Source organism: Sitophilus oryzae, unplaced genomic scaffold, assembly GCF_002938485.1.
Source record: "Sitophilus oryzae breed Bouriz unplaced genomic scaffold, Soryzae_2.0 scaffold_179_pilon_pilon, whole genome shotgun sequence".
NCBI classification, from domain to species: Eukaryota; Metazoa; Arthropoda; class Insecta; order Coleoptera; family Curculionidae; genus Sitophilus; species Sitophilus oryzae.
The window spans coordinates 856685-877095 of NW_022146501.1; the positions used below are offsets into that span (position 1 = coordinate 856685).

The 20411-nt window shown below is 32.5% G+C and overlaps 3 protein-coding genes across 9 annotated transcripts in view; 2 read left to right on the forward strand and 1 right to left on the reverse strand.

Annotated features, from left to right (window-relative positions):
• LOC115882825 (dynein heavy chain 10, axonemal) overlaps positions 1-2878 on the forward strand; it is a 30735-nt gene extending 27857 nt beyond the window's left edge. Inside the window, exons 19-21 of the mRNA XM_030901071.1 lie at positions 676-1055; positions 1380-1559; positions 2276-2878. Of these exons, the coding sequence (XP_030756931.1) occupies positions 676-1055; positions 1380-1559; positions 2276-2572 (857 nt within the window). The 3' untranslated portion in view covers positions 2573-2878. The remainder of the gene's footprint in view (positions 1-675; positions 1056-1379; positions 1560-2275) is intronic.
• A 128-nt stretch (positions 2879-3006) lies between these two features.
• LOC115882831 (trimeric intracellular cation channel type 1B.1) lies at positions 3007-10907 on the reverse strand. 2 transcript variants are annotated; one of them, XM_030901083.1, is made up of 7 exons: positions 10789-10907; positions 8011-8186; positions 6214-6385; positions 6002-6158; positions 5634-5906; positions 4062-4341; positions 3007-3170 (listed from the first exon to the last, which is right to left on the reverse strand). In XM_030901083.1, exons 3-6 carry the CDS (start codon positions 6332-6334, stop codon positions 4062-4064), a joined length of 831 nt encoding a protein of 276 aa, XP_030756943.1. In that variant the 5' UTR covers positions 6335-6385; positions 8011-8186; positions 10789-10907; the 3' UTR covers positions 3007-3170. The 2 variants fall into 2 exon arrangements, with proteins under 2 accessions (XP_030756943.1, XP_030756942.1); XM_030901082.1 differs by lacking the exon at positions 10789-10907 and having other exon boundaries at positions 8011-8334.
• LOC115882828 (putative glycerol kinase 5) lies at positions 10759-19314 on the forward strand. 6 transcript variants are annotated; one of them, XM_030901075.1, is made up of 12 exons: positions 10875-11007; positions 11088-11163; positions 12664-12829; positions 14077-14170; positions 14275-14444; positions 14509-14598; positions 14653-14964; positions 15025-15256; positions 15337-15431; positions 17434-17597; positions 17662-17792; positions 19083-19314. In XM_030901075.1, exons 3-12 carry the CDS (start codon positions 12719-12721, stop codon positions 19232-19234), a joined length of 1551 nt encoding a protein of 516 aa, XP_030756935.1. In that variant the 5' UTR covers positions 10875-11007; positions 11088-11163; positions 12664-12718; the 3' UTR covers positions 19235-19314. The 6 variants fall into 6 exon arrangements, with proteins under 6 accessions (XP_030756934.1, XP_030756935.1, XP_030756939.1 ...); XM_030901074.1 differs by lacking the exon at positions 11088-11163 and having other exon boundaries at positions 10759-11007; XM_030901079.1 differs by lacking the exons at positions 10875-11007; positions 11088-11163 and adding an exon at positions 11410-11448.
• The last annotated feature ends 1097 nt before the right edge of the window (positions 19315-20411 follow it).

Genomic DNA, 20411 nt, shown 5'->3' on the forward strand with positions numbered 1-20411 from the left:
CAATCCATCCATTTACTTTTAGAGCATAGCAATTTTCAGCAATCGTGTAATTTTTTATTGATAAAGATTTTCACATACTGTCTACAAAGAAAATACAGCAGAAATATTAACAAAGTTCTTGAAAAAACTACAATCTATTATTTCTAATAGATTTCGAGATATCGATTTTTGAATTTAGAGTTCTAATAGCGCGACCACTATCGAACACCCACTCGATTCCACTTATTTTTACCAAAAATGCAAGTGTTTTTAGCTTGCACTTAAAAAAATTCAAGCTATAGGGAAAATTACAACGACTCGTTAATCAAATATCACGAGACGTAATTAAATCGTGAAGCTGAACGCATGACGTACACCTTTCCCTAGAACTTTAAGTACTGACAGAGGTATTGATTATATCCCCTTCCATGTCTCTTAGCGATGTGCACAGTTTCTCGGTTTATTTCATACGTTTGGCAACGTGTTTACTGTCCTCTCTTTGTTCAGTACATTATAAACGCATTGTACTCTTCTTACATACGAAAATCTCGACCCAAGACTAACCTTTGCCAGCCCTTAGTATATTATGATCTAGGGTAAAGTTACAGTCAAAATTATCATCGATTGTCATTCTCCAATTGTCTTTTTTGATAGTTAATTTTATTTGACACCATAAATAAGAAAAAAAAATTTCAGCTACATCTGAAAAAGGAATTAGCAGAGAAGAGTTCATCGAAGGCGTGGCCAACGATATTCTGCGAAAAATACCGGAAGAATACGAAATTTGGCGCGTAAGGCGATATTTTCAACGCATGATGTCGCCCACCATCGTGGTGTTGCTGCAAGAATTGGAACGATTCAACCGGTTGATTGCCACAATGAAGAGATCGTTGATCCAGCTGAAGAAGGCGTTGTCTGGCGAAATTGGCATGGACAGTGTTTTGGACAACGTGGCCTACTCCTTGTTTAACGGTCAGTTACCGAATAACTGGAGGAAGCTGGCTCCAGCCACGTGCAAAAGTTTGGGAGGATGGATGGAGCATTTTGAAGCTAGGCAACAGCAGTATTTTTCATGGGTAAATAACTATTCATCATTATTTATTATCATTTTTAGCTTATTCAACTATCTTTTTTATTATTTTTTTCCTTAGCAACTGTTTTCGCGAAAGAGAATTAAAAAATATTGACTCACTAAACTGACAACTAAAGAGACAGCTTTATTTATTTGTCAAGTTACATAGAAACCAAGCCAACTCAGCTCAATATTTTTTCTACGCGTAATGAATTCATTGAAATAATAATTGCTGAGTATTTTTTAAAACGTAACTCGCTATGGAAAAGAATATTTTATCGTCTTGTATAAAAAATAACTGAAATTTGATTATTTTCAATTTTCACAGTCGACAACAGGGGAACCGACGGTGCTCTGGATCTCTGGACTGCACATTCCAGAAACCTATTTAGCTGCTTTGGTACAGATAGCTTGTCGGCTTCACAATTGGCCTCTGGATCGGTCCACCCTGTATACATTCGTCACGGAGTACCAGGACGCGAATGACGTCATACTACGACCTCCAGCTGTAAGTTTATTTTTTTTTAATTTTGTTTTCTTTTTAACAAAGTTTGTGTTACATATTTTACAGTATACACTAACCGTTTTTATGAATGTTTAAGCAAATTGTAGCTAAATTATATAACTTTTTTTGCTGCTTTTTAACTGAATAATTCAAGTTTGTCACTATAATAACTATTCAAGAACACTGTAATTTCTTTTACAAGTACGTCTACGAAAACCGTTGACGTTCTGTTATTTTTTTTACAGAAGGGTACCTATATGAAGAAAATTATAACAAAATGATAACCATCTCCAATAAAATGATGTTTATAATTTAATGTAAAATGTTATACCAAGCTTTTTGGTCTCAGATATTCTATGTAATACATAATAATCAGAAATAAGAGAGTTATGCTCAGAAGGCTATATAAAGAAAATTATAACAAAATGATAATCATATCCAGTAAAATGATGTACTTAATTTAATGTAATGTTCTATCGAATGTAATACAATATAAAATATACAGATACTAGCTTATGTCAAAGGTCTGAGACTGTATGATGAGGTTATAACTCAGGAAAGACAGACACAAACTATTCCACAGAGTGTTTCAAACTTTCACCACTAATAGTTTGCAGACATACACAAAAAGACATGTAATTTAGCTACAAAATGCTTTAAAAAAATTACTAAAACTGGTCAAATAGAACAATTAACTTTATTTTTATTTTTATTCGCAGGGCAACTGCTTGGTACACGGACTGTACCTGGAAGGAGCCGCATGGGACCTGGAAAATCAATGTTTGAAGAGATCCACCCCTAAAATCCTGATTGAAAAACTGCCAGTGTTGGGCGTGGTACCCATAGAGTCGTTTAGGCTCAAACTACAGAACACTCTAAAGACACCAGTGTATACTACGTCACAACGAAGGAACGCCATGGGTGTTGGACTAGTGTTCGAAGCGGACTTGAGGACTACAGAGCACATTAGCCACTGGGTGTTGCAGGGGGTGTGTCTAGTCTTGAACACTGATTAAGAAAACTAGTGTTTTTAGTGTACTGTGGTGTAGGTTTTAGATGGACTAATTTCTGTGTTACTGTACTGAAGTGTTTTAGTGTATTGTTAAATATTGAACTCAAGTCCGTCCAGCGGGAGGAGATAATATGACAGTGACGATTGTATCTGTCATTTTAATTCACAGGCCAATTGTAACGTGTGATCGAAAAAAAACGTCGTCATAGACGGCCGAGGAATGACAATTATTGATGATAATTTTGGCGAAATCGTTACGACTAAAAAGTGTGAAAAATTAACAGTAAATATAAAGAATCTACTTGCAAAAACTTTTTTCTTGACTTGACGCCAAAATTGTCGTCGTCATTTCTCAGCCGTCTATGACGACGTTTTTTTTTGTTTACTCGTTGGACTGGCGTTAGAAATATTTGAAAATGTATAAAAGAAAATCTTTTGAAGGTTTTCGAATAACAATTTATTATAAACATTTGGTAAAATTTGGTACAATATTTGAGTCTTCACAAGTTGAAATTATTCAAGGCTTTGTGGAATGATAAATCTGATGATCCGCACTTCATCACATCTACCATTCAGTGTCATCACGATATGTGTTCTTCTTTCTGAAACATAGTATGATAATGTATTTAACATTTTTTTAAAAATATACAGGGTGATCCAAACTGTATTCCGGAAACTTTGCCAGCATATTTTGCAGGTAAAAATAAGTAAAAAAGTTCGTATAAATGTATGTCCTAAAATGCCTAGTTTCGGAGATACAGGGTGTAGAAGTTTCATTTTTATTTCGATTTTTTCTAAATAATTTCTGAAGTAACGTCAATATTTGGATGATTGATGTGTGGCAGTTTTTTTACATCAGAAATTTGATTTTGATGTCAATATGACTCCTACTTGTAGAGGGCGCAACCTACATATTTTTTAATTGGTTTGAAGGATAAAAAAATTTTGTCCGTACCTGTATAAAACTACTGAAGTACTGATTAAAAAAATACACATTTACGACTTTTTTACGTAAAAAATCATGGAAATGTATATTTTTTTACTCAGTCGCTTTATACAGGTATGGACGAAAAGTTATTAATCTTCATAACAGTTAAAACACATGTAGGTGGCGCCCTCTATAAATAGGGGTCATATTGACATCAAAATCAAATTTCTGATGTAAAAAAACTACCAGACATCAATTTTCATCCAAATATTGACGTTACTTCAAAAATTATTTGGAAAAAATCGAAATAAAAATGAAACTTCTACACCCTGTATCTCTGAATCAAATCATTTTAGGACATTCATTTATACGAACTTTTTTACTTATTTTTATCTGCAGAATATGCTGGCGAAGTTTCCGGAATACAGTTCGGACCACCCTGTATATTTTTTTTATATTCATTTTGTTAAAATAAAAATGAGCATACAGGATGTTTCAAGTTCTATCTTTGCCATTTCCATCTTTTACCTTAAGATCTAGAAATAAAATACAGAATTGACTTTACCTAGTTTGTTTTCTTTACATCCTTGGACTCGCCCTCCTTGATCTGGCCCCTGCCGAATATTTTGGCCAAACTGTCCCAAACGCCGCCGAAGAACAAGGCGCACATGAGGTTCTCGAAGGGGATGAAGGGGTCGTGAATGCCCAGGATGATGGAGGACAGCTTGAAGTAGACGAAGAAGATGACGATGCCGAAGTAGACCAAGGCGTGAGGGGCTGAGATAAGTTCGGTCTTTTTGTCGAGGATAAAGATGATGGAGGCAACCAGCGAGGCCTTGGTGTAGCTGGAAAAAGAAACAAAATACAAATTTTCAAACAACCAACTAAATTAGAGGTGAAAATTCTAGTTCCTTGGGAGGAATTAGTTCCTTAGTTCCAGTTCCATGAACTAGGTCTTTAGTTCACAATAGTTCCCGACTAACGTTGACATCCATGTTGCTTGCTAATGGGTTTCATTGTCAGTCAGAACTATTCACAGTATGATCTGTATAATTTGTATAATGTACGAAATACTAAAAGCTGGCAAAGGTTAGTCTTGGGTCGAGATTTCCGTATGTGAGAAGAGTAGAATGCGTTTATAATGTACTGAACAAAGAGAGGACAGTAAACACGTTGCCAAACGTATGAAATAAACCGAGAAACTGTGCACATCACTAAAAGACGTGGAAGGGGATATAGCAGATTTGTCGCAGTTGACCGGTCGACCCAATCAATACCTCTGTCAGTACTTAAAGTTCTAGGGAAAGGTGTACGTCATGCGTTCAGCTTCACGATATTTATTAACGAGTCGTTGTAATTTTCCCTATAGCTTGAATTTTTTTAAGTGCAAGCTAGAAACACTTGCGTTTTTGGTAAAAATAAGTGGAATTGAGTGGGTGTTCGATAGTGGTCGCGCTATTAGAACTCTGAATTCAAAAATCGATATCTCGAAATCTATTAGAAATAATAGATTGTAGTTTTTTCAAGAACTTTGTTAATATTTCTGCTGTATTTTCTTTGTAGACAGTATGTGAAAATCTTTATCAATAAAAAAATTACACGATTGCTGAAAATTGCTATGCTCTAAAAGTAAACGGATGGATTGTTTACAATTTTTGAATGGAAAAGACAACCTTATCGAATTTTTCTTATGTAAACGTATTGTAAAATATCCGATCTTGAAAATAAAAACAAGTTTCAATATCTAAAGTGGTTCTTGAGTTATGGCCTGTTATGTGTTAAAAAGTTGAGTTTTGAAATTATCGCGATTACTGACGTTTTCTCGTTATAAAAAAAATGACACCCTAACGATATCCTTATAATTCCATTTCAGATGCTCAGAAACATGTCTAATGATTTTATTTAGTTATCTCTAGAAAAAAAAAAGTATTGCGATCGTGATTTTACTTTAATTGATAGGAAAAGACGTATCGGCAACGCCGCAACAGCACACCGTCGCCTCGGTCGGTCGCATTTCTCTCACTCCGACTTAATAAGATCCCTATGCGCTTTACTTCCACACATGTAAATGCCGACCCAAAAGTAACAGTTGCCAGCACGGTATAACGAGAGTGTATGTTAAAAACTTATTACTTACAATGTGGGTTGCATAAACTCCATAGCTGTAGGTGTCCAAACGCCTCTGATGAGCCGTTCCATGAGCCTGGTGAAGCCGGCACCGTTGCCTTTCAGCGTTCCAATGATGATCATGATCAAGTGAGCGTTCGGATATAGTTTAGCAGCGTGAGTAACTCCGTCATATACTTTTTTGCACCTGTATATCTCTTTCATGGCGGAAAACACTATTTTGACTGGAAGAAACTTGGCCAGCTTGTAGCCCAGATCCAGTGGACTGTAGAAAACAACATACCTATCGGGAAAAAATAAAAAAAATATCAATGATTGTCGTTTTAAAGGCTTCTTTAACGCCGTTTTTTTTTCTCGATCGAATGGTATTAAACTTACCAAACTGCTGTCGCTACTAACACTTGAGGAGTATTTTTGAGTGGGGCTAAAATCGGCTCTGCCAGTAGCCCATTGGCTACCATACCGCCGGCAAAGACTACCAGCATGTAGGACAGCCAGCATGAGAGTGGGTGTTTTCTTGAAAAAGCTTGAGCTCCTTTAAAAATAAAAAATAAATAATTGTGTCAATTTAATGCAAAATATTAACTTGCCTGTTCCTAGATCTTCCCTGACAGATAGTGCACACAAGGCACAGTGGGCTATGTCAAAATATGGAAACATTTTCAATTTTACCACCTGGTTGGCGATGTCCAGGAACGATTCGGGATCCATGGTTCTGGATATTTAGTTAGCTCACTTTTCTCGATTACTATATTGTGGTTGCTAGAAACAGAAATAAAAAAAATACTTATAAGTATATGAATTGTATTATCAATTGACACGGATTAAGATATTAAACTTAATAGATAATTAATATCTTAATAGACATTGTTACAGTGTACAAAATCATACAAAACAAATTTTCAGGTAGAGAAAAAGCGCGTAAAATTATTTGAAGCACCTTTAAAAGTCTTATACAGCCTTTACTGAAGTTTTTTGAGAGATTTCTGGTAAAAGATAAGTAAAAACAGAATTAGAGTTTAAAAAATCATAAAAAATAAACTTCCAGGCCTCGAAAAAGCGCGGGAAATAATTTTAAGTGCCTTTAAACGACTTCTTAAGGCCCAGTATTGATTTTTTTTAAAGAGATTACTATCCGAAGGATATAAAAGAGCATTTTTTAATACAGAAAAACAAGACTAGAGTTTCAAAATCACACCAAAAAAGCTTCTGATCATCCAAAAAAGCGCGGGAAACCATTTAAAGTACTTTAAAAAGATTGCTCAAGACTTTTATCGACTTATTTTAAGTAATTTCTGTTAAAGACCACTTAAAAAGTATTTTTTAATATAGAAAGACACGATTAGAACCTTAAAATCACACAAAAAGAGCCTTTGAACGCCAAAAAAGCGCGGGAAATATTTTAAAGTAACTTAAAAAGAATGCTTAAGCTCTATATCGAGTTATTTTAAGTAATTTCTAGTCCAGGCCAGTTGAATAGTGTTTTTTAATAGAGAAAACAGCGTTAGGGTTATAAAATAGCTCAAAAAAATCTTCTGAGCATCGAAAAAGCACGGAAAATAATTCAAACTACCTTAAAACAGCTGGTTATGGTCTGTATGGACGTTTTTTGAGTAATTTCTAGTCCAGGTCAGGTTGTAAAGCATTTTTTAATAGAGAAAAACAGAGTTAGAATTAAAAAATCACACAAAAAAGCTTCTGAGCATCAAAAAAGCGCGGGAAATAATTCAAAATACCTTAAAAAGGTTGGTTATGAGCTGTATGGACGTTTTTTGAGTAATTTCTGATCCAGGCCAGGTTGTAAAGCATTTTTTAATAGAGAAAAACAGAGTTAGAATTAAAAGATCACACAAAAAAGCTTCTGAGCATCAAAAAAGCGCGGGAAATAATTCAAAATACCTTAAAAAGGTTGGTTATGAGCTGTATGGACGTTTTTTGAGTAATTTCTGGTCCAGGCCAGGTTAAAAAGCATTTTTTAATAGAGAAAAACAGAGTTAGAATTATAAAATCACACAAAAAAGCTTCTGAGCATCAAAAAAGCGCGGGAAATAATTCAAAATACCTTAAAAAGGTTGGTTATGAGCTGTATGGACGTTTTTTGAGTAATTTCTGGTCCAGGCCAGGTTGAAAAGCATTTTTTAACAGAGAAAAACAGAGTTAGAATTATAAAATCACACAAAAAACTTCTGAGCATCACAAAAGCGCGGGAAATAATTCAAAATACCTTAAAAAGGTTGGTTATGAGCTGTATGGACGTTTTTTGAGTAATTTCTGGTCCAGGCCAGGTTGAAAAGCATTTTTAATAAAGAAAAACAGCGTTAGAGCTATAAATTCACAAAAAAGAGGGTTCTGAGCATCAAAAAAGCGCGGGAAATAATTCAAAATACCTTATAAAGGCTGGTTATGGCCTGTATGGACGTTTTTTGAGTAATTTCTGGTCCAGAGAAGTCAAATGTGTCAATTATCGGTACCGGGGCATCGTAGGAACGAACTAGCCTCAATTTCGGTCCACAGCTGTGTTCTGGCAAGGTCTCCGAGCTATTCTTGTCTGGCTCGCGTCCGTCTGGAAGAGGGGAGACTATTTTTAAAAGGACGCGCACTCTCTGCAGACGCTACACCGTTTTTTTTTATCATATTTCGCACTGATTTTGCTTGTTTTTTTTTTCTCGAATGTTGTCGCACTGACGTGTCCTATGGGGATTTTCTAGACGCTGTCAGAGTTGTACAGGGTGTATATGAATTAATGCAAAAAATATATGAGGTGGTTTCTTAATTATTTTTTTTTTTGTATAAAATTATTTCTCTAGGAATTTATTTGAGTATACAGGGTGTCTATTGAATAAGGGTAAGTATTTTAAGTAACTCAAAATTTCATTCAAATCGCTAAAAGCACTTGGAAGAAAATTATAATAAATTGAAAGATTATTAAGAGTTTAACACCCTGTAGCTACGAAAAAAAGCAGGATCGGGCCTATATTAATATGAAAAATGAATCTTACTTATCTCTTTTACGCGAGGAATCTCCCCACGAGAGATGGCACATAATTTCTGAAACACCCTGTCTGATGACGTGCATCGGAAAATGTTTTGCGATTACTATACCGGGTGTTGCATCGTCGGACGGGACATAGGAAATCCCATGTAAATTTTAATGGGGTCAATTATTGGCTTCCCTAATTATTTTAGAGAATAATTCTATTTAGGTTTATTGAAGAGCACTAAAACTCACATTCAAAAGAATAACTTTAGATATTTTTGATTAGCGCGTTTACGAGTTATCGCCGATTTCTTTTTAAATATTCCTCCTTTCTTATGGCCCTGTATTTACTTATGAGCACCAGTCAAGGTAAAAGATAACTGTCAAATGAAGTTGTCATTTCAGAAATTTACCTTTTTAGTGCTTTATTATTATTGAAAACTCATTCCTACATCGGAAATCTTAAAGATGTATTTATAAATACAAATTAATATGAATTAAAGTAAAATAAAGTAATCAATTACAAGGTTAATTATAGTATTATTACAATATTCAATAACTTATTAATTTAGGTACTATTAAATTGTTAGAACTTTAGGATTTAAGAAGATGTTCCAATATTCCTCCATCGACTGCTAGACAATAACCCAGGCGATCATAAAATTCTCTTCTTACATTCGCTAGTTGGTAAACTGAAAATATATTGCATTCGGCAGAAATAGCATTTTTTAGCTCGTCTAGATTTGGGTATTTTTTATCCTTGTATATCCTGTTTTTTAAATGGTCCCAGAGAAAGAAATCATTTGGCGAAATATCAGGAGACCTTGCTAGCCAATTTACTGTATGATTTAGGCCAATAACGTTTCCGTTAAAACTATTGTCTAAATATTCCCAAATAGCCGGGGTACTATGTGCCAGGCAGCCATCCATTTGGTACCAAACTTCCTGATTTTTCCTAGCGGCATCATGTAAAGCAGGTAAAATATGATTTTCGAGTAGTTCCAAATAATATTCTGCATTTAAATTTCGCGTAAGAAATAATGGCCCGATAATATTGTGTTCGAACATCCCTGCCCAAATATTTTACTTTCTGTGGATATTGCGTCCTTGTTTCGACAAACCTGTGTTGGTTTTCTTTGTTCCAATATCGATAATTTTGAACATTTAAGGTAAACGTGCATTCGTCAGTGAAACATATGTTTTTTAAAAATTCCCTATCCGTGTTTGCTCTTTCCATCATATATCAAAACAAAACGCCTGCCGCCGTATTTCGTCCCCATCTCGTAGCTCTTGGTGCTTTTCATATTTGAAGGAATACTAGTTATGTCGTTTCAAAATTCGAAACGCTGTAGTGTGATCTATTCCTATTTCATCCTCAAGTTTCCTTGTGCTGATCTTTCCATCGTTCTCTTCCACGCACAATAAAACTACCAAGTCGGTATCATTTCTTGCATCTTCTCTTTGTTCCTGCCTTGCTTCACATCTGCAGTTATTGATTAGGGTACCTTTGGTCTCAAATCTCTGGATATTCCTTGCGATTGTAGATTTTCCAGGTATCGGTCTATTCGGATACAGAGCAGCAAACATGTCCGACACCTTTTGATAACATTTCCTTGATAATACCATTTAATCATCAATACTTTTCCTTCGGTAGTGTAATTCATGGCTAATATTTTCGATGTAGGTATGAGTTTTTAATAATAATAATAAAACACTAAATAGATAAATTTCTGAAATGACAACTTGATTTGACAGTTATCTTTTACCTTGACCGGTGCTCATAAGTAAATACAGGGCCATAAGAAAGGAGAAATATTGAAAAAGAAATCGGCGATAACTCGTAAACGAGCTAATCAAAAATATCTAAAGTTATTTTTTTGAATGTGGGTTTTAGTGCTCGTCAATAAACCTAAATAGAATTATTGTCTAAAATAATTAGGGAAGCCAATAATTGACCCCATTAAAATTTACATGGGATTTCCTATGTCCCGTCCGTCGATGTAACACCCGGTATATAGTAATATAGACATTTTAATAGAACTTAATGTGATTTTTTTACGGAAATAAATAAGCTGAATACGTCCCTGCCCACCCTCATGAAAAAGAAAGCTAAATAATTTATATAATGAACAATCGAGCGTGTGGTAGCGTTATCTATGACCAGTTCGCGACAAAATGTGTAACTTACAACATCGTCGATTCACTACTAACTAGCCCAGCTAGCGTTAAATAATTTTATACAAGCAACTTTCTTTAACTTTTCTATTAAATAACAATCGGTTATTGTTATGAGACGGCCAATCACGAGATTTAGATTCGAAAATCCGCGTTGCCAGATTGCCTGCCGCGTACAAGTTCCTCAGAAGTGCGTATATACGGGGTGGTTCGATTTTATTATATCGAACAGGTAAATAAACACATGATTTTAATATAAATACAAACTTCCTTACGAAGTACTATGTGCATAAATTTAATAAAAATATACAGTAGGTCCGAGATATTAGGAGACATAGAAGAAAAATATCTTAATAGTGTATCAGTGTATCATTGGTTGACTGATCAGGTAAGACTGACAGGTAAAGCGCTAGGTGTAGATAGGACTTTAAAATTCCAGAATCGCCCTGTATATATTTTATCGTCGATTATAAAAATAAATTAGCGCACTTACGTATTTGAATAGAAATTACAGATATAATCAATAGCAGATAATTATAATTATTGTTGTTTTTACAAACGTAATTATAAAATTTATCCAATTAGATGGTTTTTGTTTTAATTATTTGAAACAAAGTGCGCAACTATATTAATAATATTTAAAAAAACAGTTTATTATTTTTTGCTTCAACAAGTAAGAGAGAATTAATTTTGTCATGATTTTTATGTCATAACTTTATTTTATTAATTTGTTATATAATTTTTATTTCCTTTTCATTTTTACTATTTCTCAATTTGATTAAATTTTTTACTACTTTCTAATGGTGATTCATTTGCATATAATTATTTAAAATAAACATATTATTTAAACCAAAATATAATACAGACAGTTATAATGTTCTATGTTGTCTTTAAATAAATACCGAGTTCAAGGAAACATTATTTTTAAATATCAATAAAATTTTGTTACAAATTATAGAACATATGATATTATATTTTCTGCTTTTGCTTCACTTTTTTAGTCCTGCTAAAAAATATTTATTACAATTGACATTTTGAAATGAAGTTTTCAGTAATTGTTATACACTTTTATTTTTTTTAATTAAGATGGAGTATACTGGGTAAGTTAATATTTTCATATTTTCTAAAACTGACGTTTTTTTAGGGTTCTTCAGATCATTTCTTTGAAATACTATTTTCTTTTAATATTTTAGATACCTTATTTAAAAATATTTCATTGTTATTTTTGCAACGAATAACAACAGGTTTGCGTGTTATTTTCCTATAACTGACCCATTCAATTTTAATGATATTAATAATAGCTAAAACCCCAAGCATAGTATTGACAAAAATTTCCGGTTACAATACTGCGATACAATCAAAATAAATTAGTGTCGAGTGAGCCAAGGTAAGCTGTTCGTTGTAAGTAATATTTTAACAATAACTACCTTACTCTAATGGCATATATTTAAGAAGTAATTATGATAGTAAAGCTGCTTTGATTAAAATACACATTAAACAAATATTAAAAAAAAATCAATAAGTATCCATTTTTTTGTACTACAAATCTCTGTGTACTTGGTGTCCATATAATAATGCATAGTTGCCACATTGCTTTATGGATACGACCTCATGAACTTTGTAGATTATACTCAAAATATGTGAAAATTGCGAATAATATCAGAACCGTATTTTTATAATTCTGATTTTGTTTCAATTCTTTGAGATTTCGTTTTTCAGGTTATTATAAAATGTATCATGAAACTTCAACTTCAACGGAAGTTGAAATTTCAACAAGAGTTGAAATTTCTGAGAATCTTTTAATTTATATTTTTTTATTTATGTCATAAAACATTGAGCGCACTCTATATATTGAAGAAAATATTAAACAAATACTTTCTTTTTTCAGAAGTTGGAGGTTAGTTTAGTTTCATCAACCCCCTGTACAAAAGCGATTTAGAAAAATGTCAGGAGACAGTACTGGATATATAGCGGCTCTGGATATTGGTACCACTACCCTCAGATGTCAGATCATTGATAAAAATGGCGACTGCATTGGAAGTGCTTTCAACAAGGTATATTTTTATAAATTCTATTGAATTATTTATAATAATTTAATTTAAGTCAATTTGAAAAATCAAGTAGAACAAGATATCTGGAAAGCACTGTTTATTAGAATGTTGTATCCTATGTTATAGGGCTTGTTTCTCTCTACAATTTCCTGTTTTACAATGTACCGTTTGTGTCCAGGAAGGGTTCATAGTTTCATAGATATCGATTTTCGAAAGAAATCATTACATGTATATTATTTCGTATAATTTTCATTTTATTGATTATATGGAAAGCACTGTTCATTAAAATGTTGTATCCCGTGTTATAGGGCTTGTTTCTCTCTACAATTTCCTGTCTCACAATGTACCGTTTCTGTCCAGGAAGGGTTCATATTTTCATAGTTGTCGATTTTCGAAAGAAATCGGTACATGTATATTATTTCGTATAATTTTCATTTTATTGATTATATGGAAAGCACTGTTCATTAAAATGTTGTATCCCATGTTATAGGGCTTGTTTCTCTCTACAATTTCCTGTCTCACAATGTACCGTTTGTGTCCAGGAAGGGTTCATATTTTCATAGTTGTCGATTTTCGAAAGAAATCATTACATGTATAATATTTCGTATATTTTTCATTTTATTTATTTTATCGAAAGAACTGCTCATTAAAATGTTATATCCTATGTTACAGGGCTTGTTTCTATCTACAATTTCCTGTTTCACAATGTACTGTTTGTGTCCGGGAAGGGTTCATAGTTTCATAGTTGTCGATTTTCGAAAGAAATCAGTACCTGTATATTATTCCTGTATATTAATTTTTCATTTTATTGATTTTATGGAAAGAACTGTTCATTAAAATGTTGTATCCTATGGTATGGAGCTTGTTTCTCTCTACAATTTCCTGTTTCACAATGTACCGTTTGTGTCGGGGAAGGGATCATAGTTTCAGATAGTTTCAAGTAGATCATAGTCAAAGTAAATCAGTCATTTTTTCTAAAATGTATAACTAAAATGTCATTTTAGCACATGCGTTAAAAGTTATGTAATTTTAGAACATAGCACATGTGTTGTTTAAAGTAAATTGCTTTTAACCCTCACTTGCAAATTTAGAATAAAAGTCTTAAACTTCTAATCCACAAGCATCTTTATTAGCGACTTCTTCAAGTTCCTTTAAGAACACTTAATTTTTTGAATCACTTTTCATCAAGCTAAAAAAGTACACTGAGGGTAAGAGAGATATTATTGTAATTTAGAATAAACTTCTTTTAGGTGAAGTTGTATTATCCCAGCCCTGGATCAGTTGAAATACACCCAGACGAACTCTATGACAATACTATAAGCATAATAAAGGATTCTATCAAAGGTAAGTGTACAATTTCCGATTATTATTTGATTTTAGTGCTCTAATAACAGTAATAAGTAAAAGAATGATCAAAATCTCGGTCAAAAAATCTCTGTCACTTTCAGATGCCAATGTAAGCATAAGACAGATCAAATCCTTGGGAATAGCCACCCAAAGGGCCACATTCATCACGTGGAGAAAAAGTACTGGCAAACCTTTACACAACTTCATCACATGGAAAGATATAAGAGCTTGGGAGTTTATCAAGAAAGTCAATAAGTCTTGGAAGATTTGGGCAAGTATATAGTTTTCAAAAAATTTCGAAATAACACATTAAAAAATATTTTTCTGAATTTCAGTTGCTTCGAACAGGTTGCCAGATTATTCATTTGTTAACCAGACAAATGAAGTTCAATATTGTGGGAAATTTGAAATTTACAAGTACCCATGTAGGTTTTTGAGTGAGTTAATATATTCAAAAAATGTTATATATGCATTTTTAGGTAACCCTGCGTCTTCTGTGGCTCCTACAGAACAACGAGGAACTGCAAAAAGCCCTGTCAAGCAATGATCTGATGTTCGGCACCGTAGACACCTGGTTGGTGTACAAATTGACAGGTGGTCGTACCTACGTCACAGATATTTCCAATGCCAGTGCTACAGGAATGTACGATCCTTTCAGTCTATGCTGGAGCCTTATTCCCAAGTACCTAAACATTCCCCAATCTATACTGCCCACTGTCGTAGATAATGATTACGAATTTGGGTACTGTTCAAGTGATATTTTTGGTGTTCCTATCAAAATCGGTGCTGTGGTACTATAGACTATCTAAAACTTTAGAGAAAATGACAATAAAATATGTTTTTTTCTGTAGATGTCTGATCAATCAGCTTCAATGTATGGTTCATGTAGTTTTGCGGAGAACGACTTGAAGATAACCATGGGTACTGGTGTTTTTCTGGATGTAAATACCGGGTGTAATATTAAAGGTGGTACGGAGGGTACTTATCCACTGGTTGGTTGGAAAAATAAGGAGGAATTGGTGTTTTTGACGGAGATCCCCGGTTCTGATGCCGGGTCTTTGGTAGAATGGATGTTAGCTACTGGTAGGTACAATACAGGGTATAAATTACAGCGATACATTTGTGAAATTATTGTGAAAAATATAATATTATAAATATCGTAGGTTTGATATCAACTGCCGATGAATTGAACATAATGCCCACAAGCGTAAAGAATACCAGTGGAGTGTACTTTATACCAGCATTCAGTGGCTTAGGGGTAAGTATACAGGGTCCGGCAATAGTACGTCGGCATCTGTAGCTCCTAGAATAAACAAAAACTTGAGAATTTGATCGGGATTTATTTTTTTAAAAGCCCCTTCATTGCTTTTTTTAAATGAGAAATTCAGCCCGAGCCCTTAAATTATAATTTGAAAACTGACCTAGGCGACGTCATATTTTTTTTATCTCAAAAACTGCGACTTTGACTGATTTTGATGTTATTACAAATTTTGTTGCAAATATTATTCCTAATCTTAAATTGAAAACCGCGTTTCGCTATAAAACCGCGTTTCGCTATAAATTTATAAAAATTAATAAATTGATACAGCGATAAATTGATAAATCGATAAATCGATAAATCGATAAATCGATAAATCGATAAATCGATAAATCGATAAATCGATAAATCGATAAATCAATAATAATCGATAATAATAATAACTTTATAAAAATTAATAAATTGATACAGCGATAAATCGATAAATCGATAAATCAATAATAATCGATAAATCGATAAATCAATAAAAATCGATAAATCGATAAATCGATAAATCAATTAAAATCAATAAATTGATACAGCGATAAAACGATAAATCAATATGTAATAATCGATAAATCGATAAATCAATAAATTGATACAGCGGTAAATCGATAAATCAATAATAATCGATAAATCAATAAAAATCGATAAATTTATAAAAATTAATAAATTGATACAGCGATAAATTGATAAATCGATAAATCGATAAATCGATAAATCGATAAATCAATAATAATCGATAAATCGATAAATCAATAAAAATCGATTAATCGATAAATCAATAAAAATCAATAAATTGATACAGCGATAAATTGATAAATGGATAAATCGATAAATCAATAAATTGATACAGCGATAAATCGATAAATCAATAATAATCGATAAATCAATATGTAATAATCGATAAATCGATAAATCAATAAATTGATACAGCGGTAAATCGATAAATAGATAAATCGATAAATTCATAATAATTGATAAATCAATAAAAATCGATAAATTTATAAAAATTAATAAATTGATACAGCGATAAATTGATAAATCGATAAATCGATAAATCGATAAATCAATAATAATCGATAATAATAATAACTTTATAAAAATTAATAAATTGATACAGCGATAAATCGATAAATCGATAAATCGATAAATCAATAATAATCGATAAATCGATAAATCAATAAAAATCAATAAATTGATACAGCGATAAATTGATAAATAGATAAATCGATAAATCAATAAATTGATACAGCGATAAATCGATAAATCGATAAATAGATAAATAGATAATTAGATAAATAGATAAATCGATAAATCAATGAATAAATAAATTGATAAATGAATAAATTTATAAATCAATAAATCAGTAAATTAATACATCACTAAATCAATAAATCGATATTTCGTTAAATCAATGAATCAATAAATCGATAAATTAACAAATCGATAAATTAATATATATACCGATAAAACGATAAATCAATAAGTCGATAAATAGATAAATCAATAAATCGATAAATTATTAAATCAATAAATAAATAAATGAATTTCGTTCATAGACTTACATCCGTTCCAAAACTGAAGAAAACTAAGTTATCTTCAGTTTATTATTATAAATGAAACACGCTGTATATTTTTGGCTTCCTTTCAGATCACGTTACACAATCCTAGGGTATGAGTAAATATGTTTCGATAGTTTCAGAGATATTAAATAAATAAAAAAAATATATTTTTCGGCCTTTTTCAAAAAAAATAAAAATACAAGGACTGTCCCGAAATTAAAATTATATTAGGTATTTACTTTAGGTGGCTGGTACTTACTTTGCTATAAATTTAGTAATCTTAAATCATACAGGATGTTCAAAATTCTGTAGAGTATTTCAAAATTTGTAACAGCCACCCAATGATTTTTCTCTCTATAGCTTCAACAGTTTTAAAAATTTTTAAATGTCATTTTTAGCCACCAATCAGCAACGAAAATGCCGCCAGTGGCTTCATAGGTATCAAACCGGAGACCAGGAAAGAACATATGATCAGGGCAGTGCTAGAAAGTATAGTTTATAAAACCATTTTAGCGTACGACTTGCTGAGGTCACAATGGAAAGAAAACTTCACCTATATTAGGTATAAATCACCCTGTATATACACACATAAATGAAATATATATTTTTGCTTTTATTTTTTTTAGTGCAAATGGTGGCGTTTCAAAAAACGATTTCATCTGTCAGCTGTTGGCGGATTTGACTGATTTACCTGTCAAGAGACTGTCAGCGGAAATGTCAACTTTGGGAGTGGCATTTTTGGCTGGATTGTCTGGTGGTTAGTATACATTTAGGTCTAAACAAGGCGAGACAATATAATTTAGACAGGGGATAGAGAAAAACATAGTATTTTTGAATTTTAAATGAATGACAGCAGCTGGTCACTGTCGTATTAGCTATGTAATGTTTTACTGGACAGACTATATATAGTAATACCACAGATTATACAGATTATAATCTTTGTTTTTTCTTGATTGTTTTTCGTGGTTCCAATTTTCGGAATCGCGCACTAGTTAGGTGACTAGTTTGCGCACATAGCACGCCCACTTATGGCCTCTAAAATTGTGCACAGCGCCTGATCGGCACAGTTATTAGAGAGATATCGGAAAACCGAATAGCGTCATCCAGTATTTACGCGTACCTTATCATGGTTACGATATGCGCGAGTCAATTTTTAACGCAACACCCGCTAATAACGTTACCGCCTGACGTAATTTGCGGATCAATTACACCAAGCGCTCTTTCTAAATAACCTCTGATAACGTTTAAAAATTGCTTAAATGCAGATATTTGACAACCGGAGCCGGCCGGCGAGATCTTTTATTTTAGGTTATGTTTGAATTGTTTTGAATTATTGCTTTAGGTTTATTAGGTAATTTGATATTTAAGTCGCTGGGATTAGTTTTAATTAAATAAATATGGCCCAAAATATGGATTCCACCTCTTCCAATACTAAAGAACCTATAAAGAGTCTTAGGTTTACAGCAGATGACGACTTAGCCCTTCTAAGAGAATTTGTTGCTTGTTGCCCTAAACCCACTGGCAGACGTTGAACAATAAAGCACTGGAAATAAGCACTTTAGCCCTTTAGTTTTAAAATACTTAGTAAACAAAACAATTTTAAAGTTTTAAATTCAAAGTTAGGTTAAGTTTAAATAGCGGACGCAACGCGATCAGAATTTTTTCCGATCCGATAACTATAAATGAAGAGAGTTAATACCACCTCACGTAAAGGAAATAACACCTGGCCTTATTAACGTCCATGCACGCTATTCGGTTTAGCGATATCTCTCTATTACGCTGTTTATTGTTATTTTACGCGAGTTTATTTTTGCGCACAGGAAATTTGACTCGTTTGCACATCGTCATAAAAAACAATTTTCGTACCACGAATTTAGGGACAAGATTTTTATCTGTATACTTATAGGATACCCCTCTGTGTAATACACAGAGGGTGGTTCTTGAACCTTTCGAAAATTTTAAAGACAGATCCTTTAGAGATATGTATATTATTTTCTGAACAATAAAAACTGTGATGTAATAAATAAATATACGTTTTCCTTTCTAGGGCTGTGGCATTCCAAAGAAGAACTTTCCAAAATCGATAAAACTGAAAAAGTTTTTTATCCATCAAAAGAGAAAACGCGAAAAACGGAATTACTTGTAGAGTTAGAAAGTTGGAGAAGGGCTACTGATAGGTTTAAGTCGTGGTATGATTAGAAATATATAATTTTACCAAAAAAAACATTTTATACCTAGATATACACTTTTTAAAAAAAATAAATTTATATACTTATATAATAATATTTTGTTTAATATAATAGTTATTAATTTTCTCAAATGACTTATATGTTATAACACGTGAGTCCCATACAAAATTTTATCCAACAGTAGAACTGTTTCATGTCCAATCTCTAAAGAATAATTGATTTAAAAGGATCAACCAGTTCTACTTTCATTGTTGCCAATTAATAAATTACCAGGGTGCGTTTATGTTACTATGCAATATAGATGTGCATTTTTTTTAAATGATAAATAGCACTGACATTAGTGACATTAGGACGTCATTTAGATAAATCGCGATTTTTTTACGATAAAACAGTGAATTATCAACCAGCAAGTCAGACTTTAAAGAAAAAATGATTCAGGAAGATCTTCCGCAAGTACATGTGAGTACCTAATGTCTGTATAAGTAGTCGCTGTTGGGTAAAGTTATTAAAAAAATGTGTGTGTAAAAACAAGTTGTACTGTAGAAGCTCTGTAAACCTAAGAAAAAATTGAAGTATAATAATTCCCCATTTAAAAAAAAGATTTTATTCATTCGATTTACTCTGTTTATAAATTTGGCAAATAGTACCGATACACTACGTCACAACCTACCAGGAAAACGTACAGTACCGTCTATTTGCCGAATTCATTAACTAATTCCAAGTATTTAATTATTCTGATTACCCAAGGTCACCATTCCATTTGTATTTGACGGAATTTCGAAACCAAATCGTTACAATACTTGCTCGCGTTTTCCTATTTTGATTTGAGACACTCTGGTCAGAGCTACAGGGTGTCCCACTCATTCTGCATTCTAGAGATGAGACAATAGAAGAAAAAATAAATCATACCAAAGCAAACATCTACTCAAGAGTATTCTAAGATTTTTATTTCATCATATGGTACTCCATTAGTCACTTTACATAAAAAGAAACAAATACATAATAATTACGTATGGTACTACTGACCTTAGAATGTAAGCGGTAAAAGTCAGTTAATTAATTATAATCGATGCTGATGGTTATCAAAACAAAAAGTTCGCATAATTAGTATATAAATATACAAAATACCTTTTGTATGCATATAAGAGGCAATACAAAATATTACAAAGTACATAATGATCTTCTTG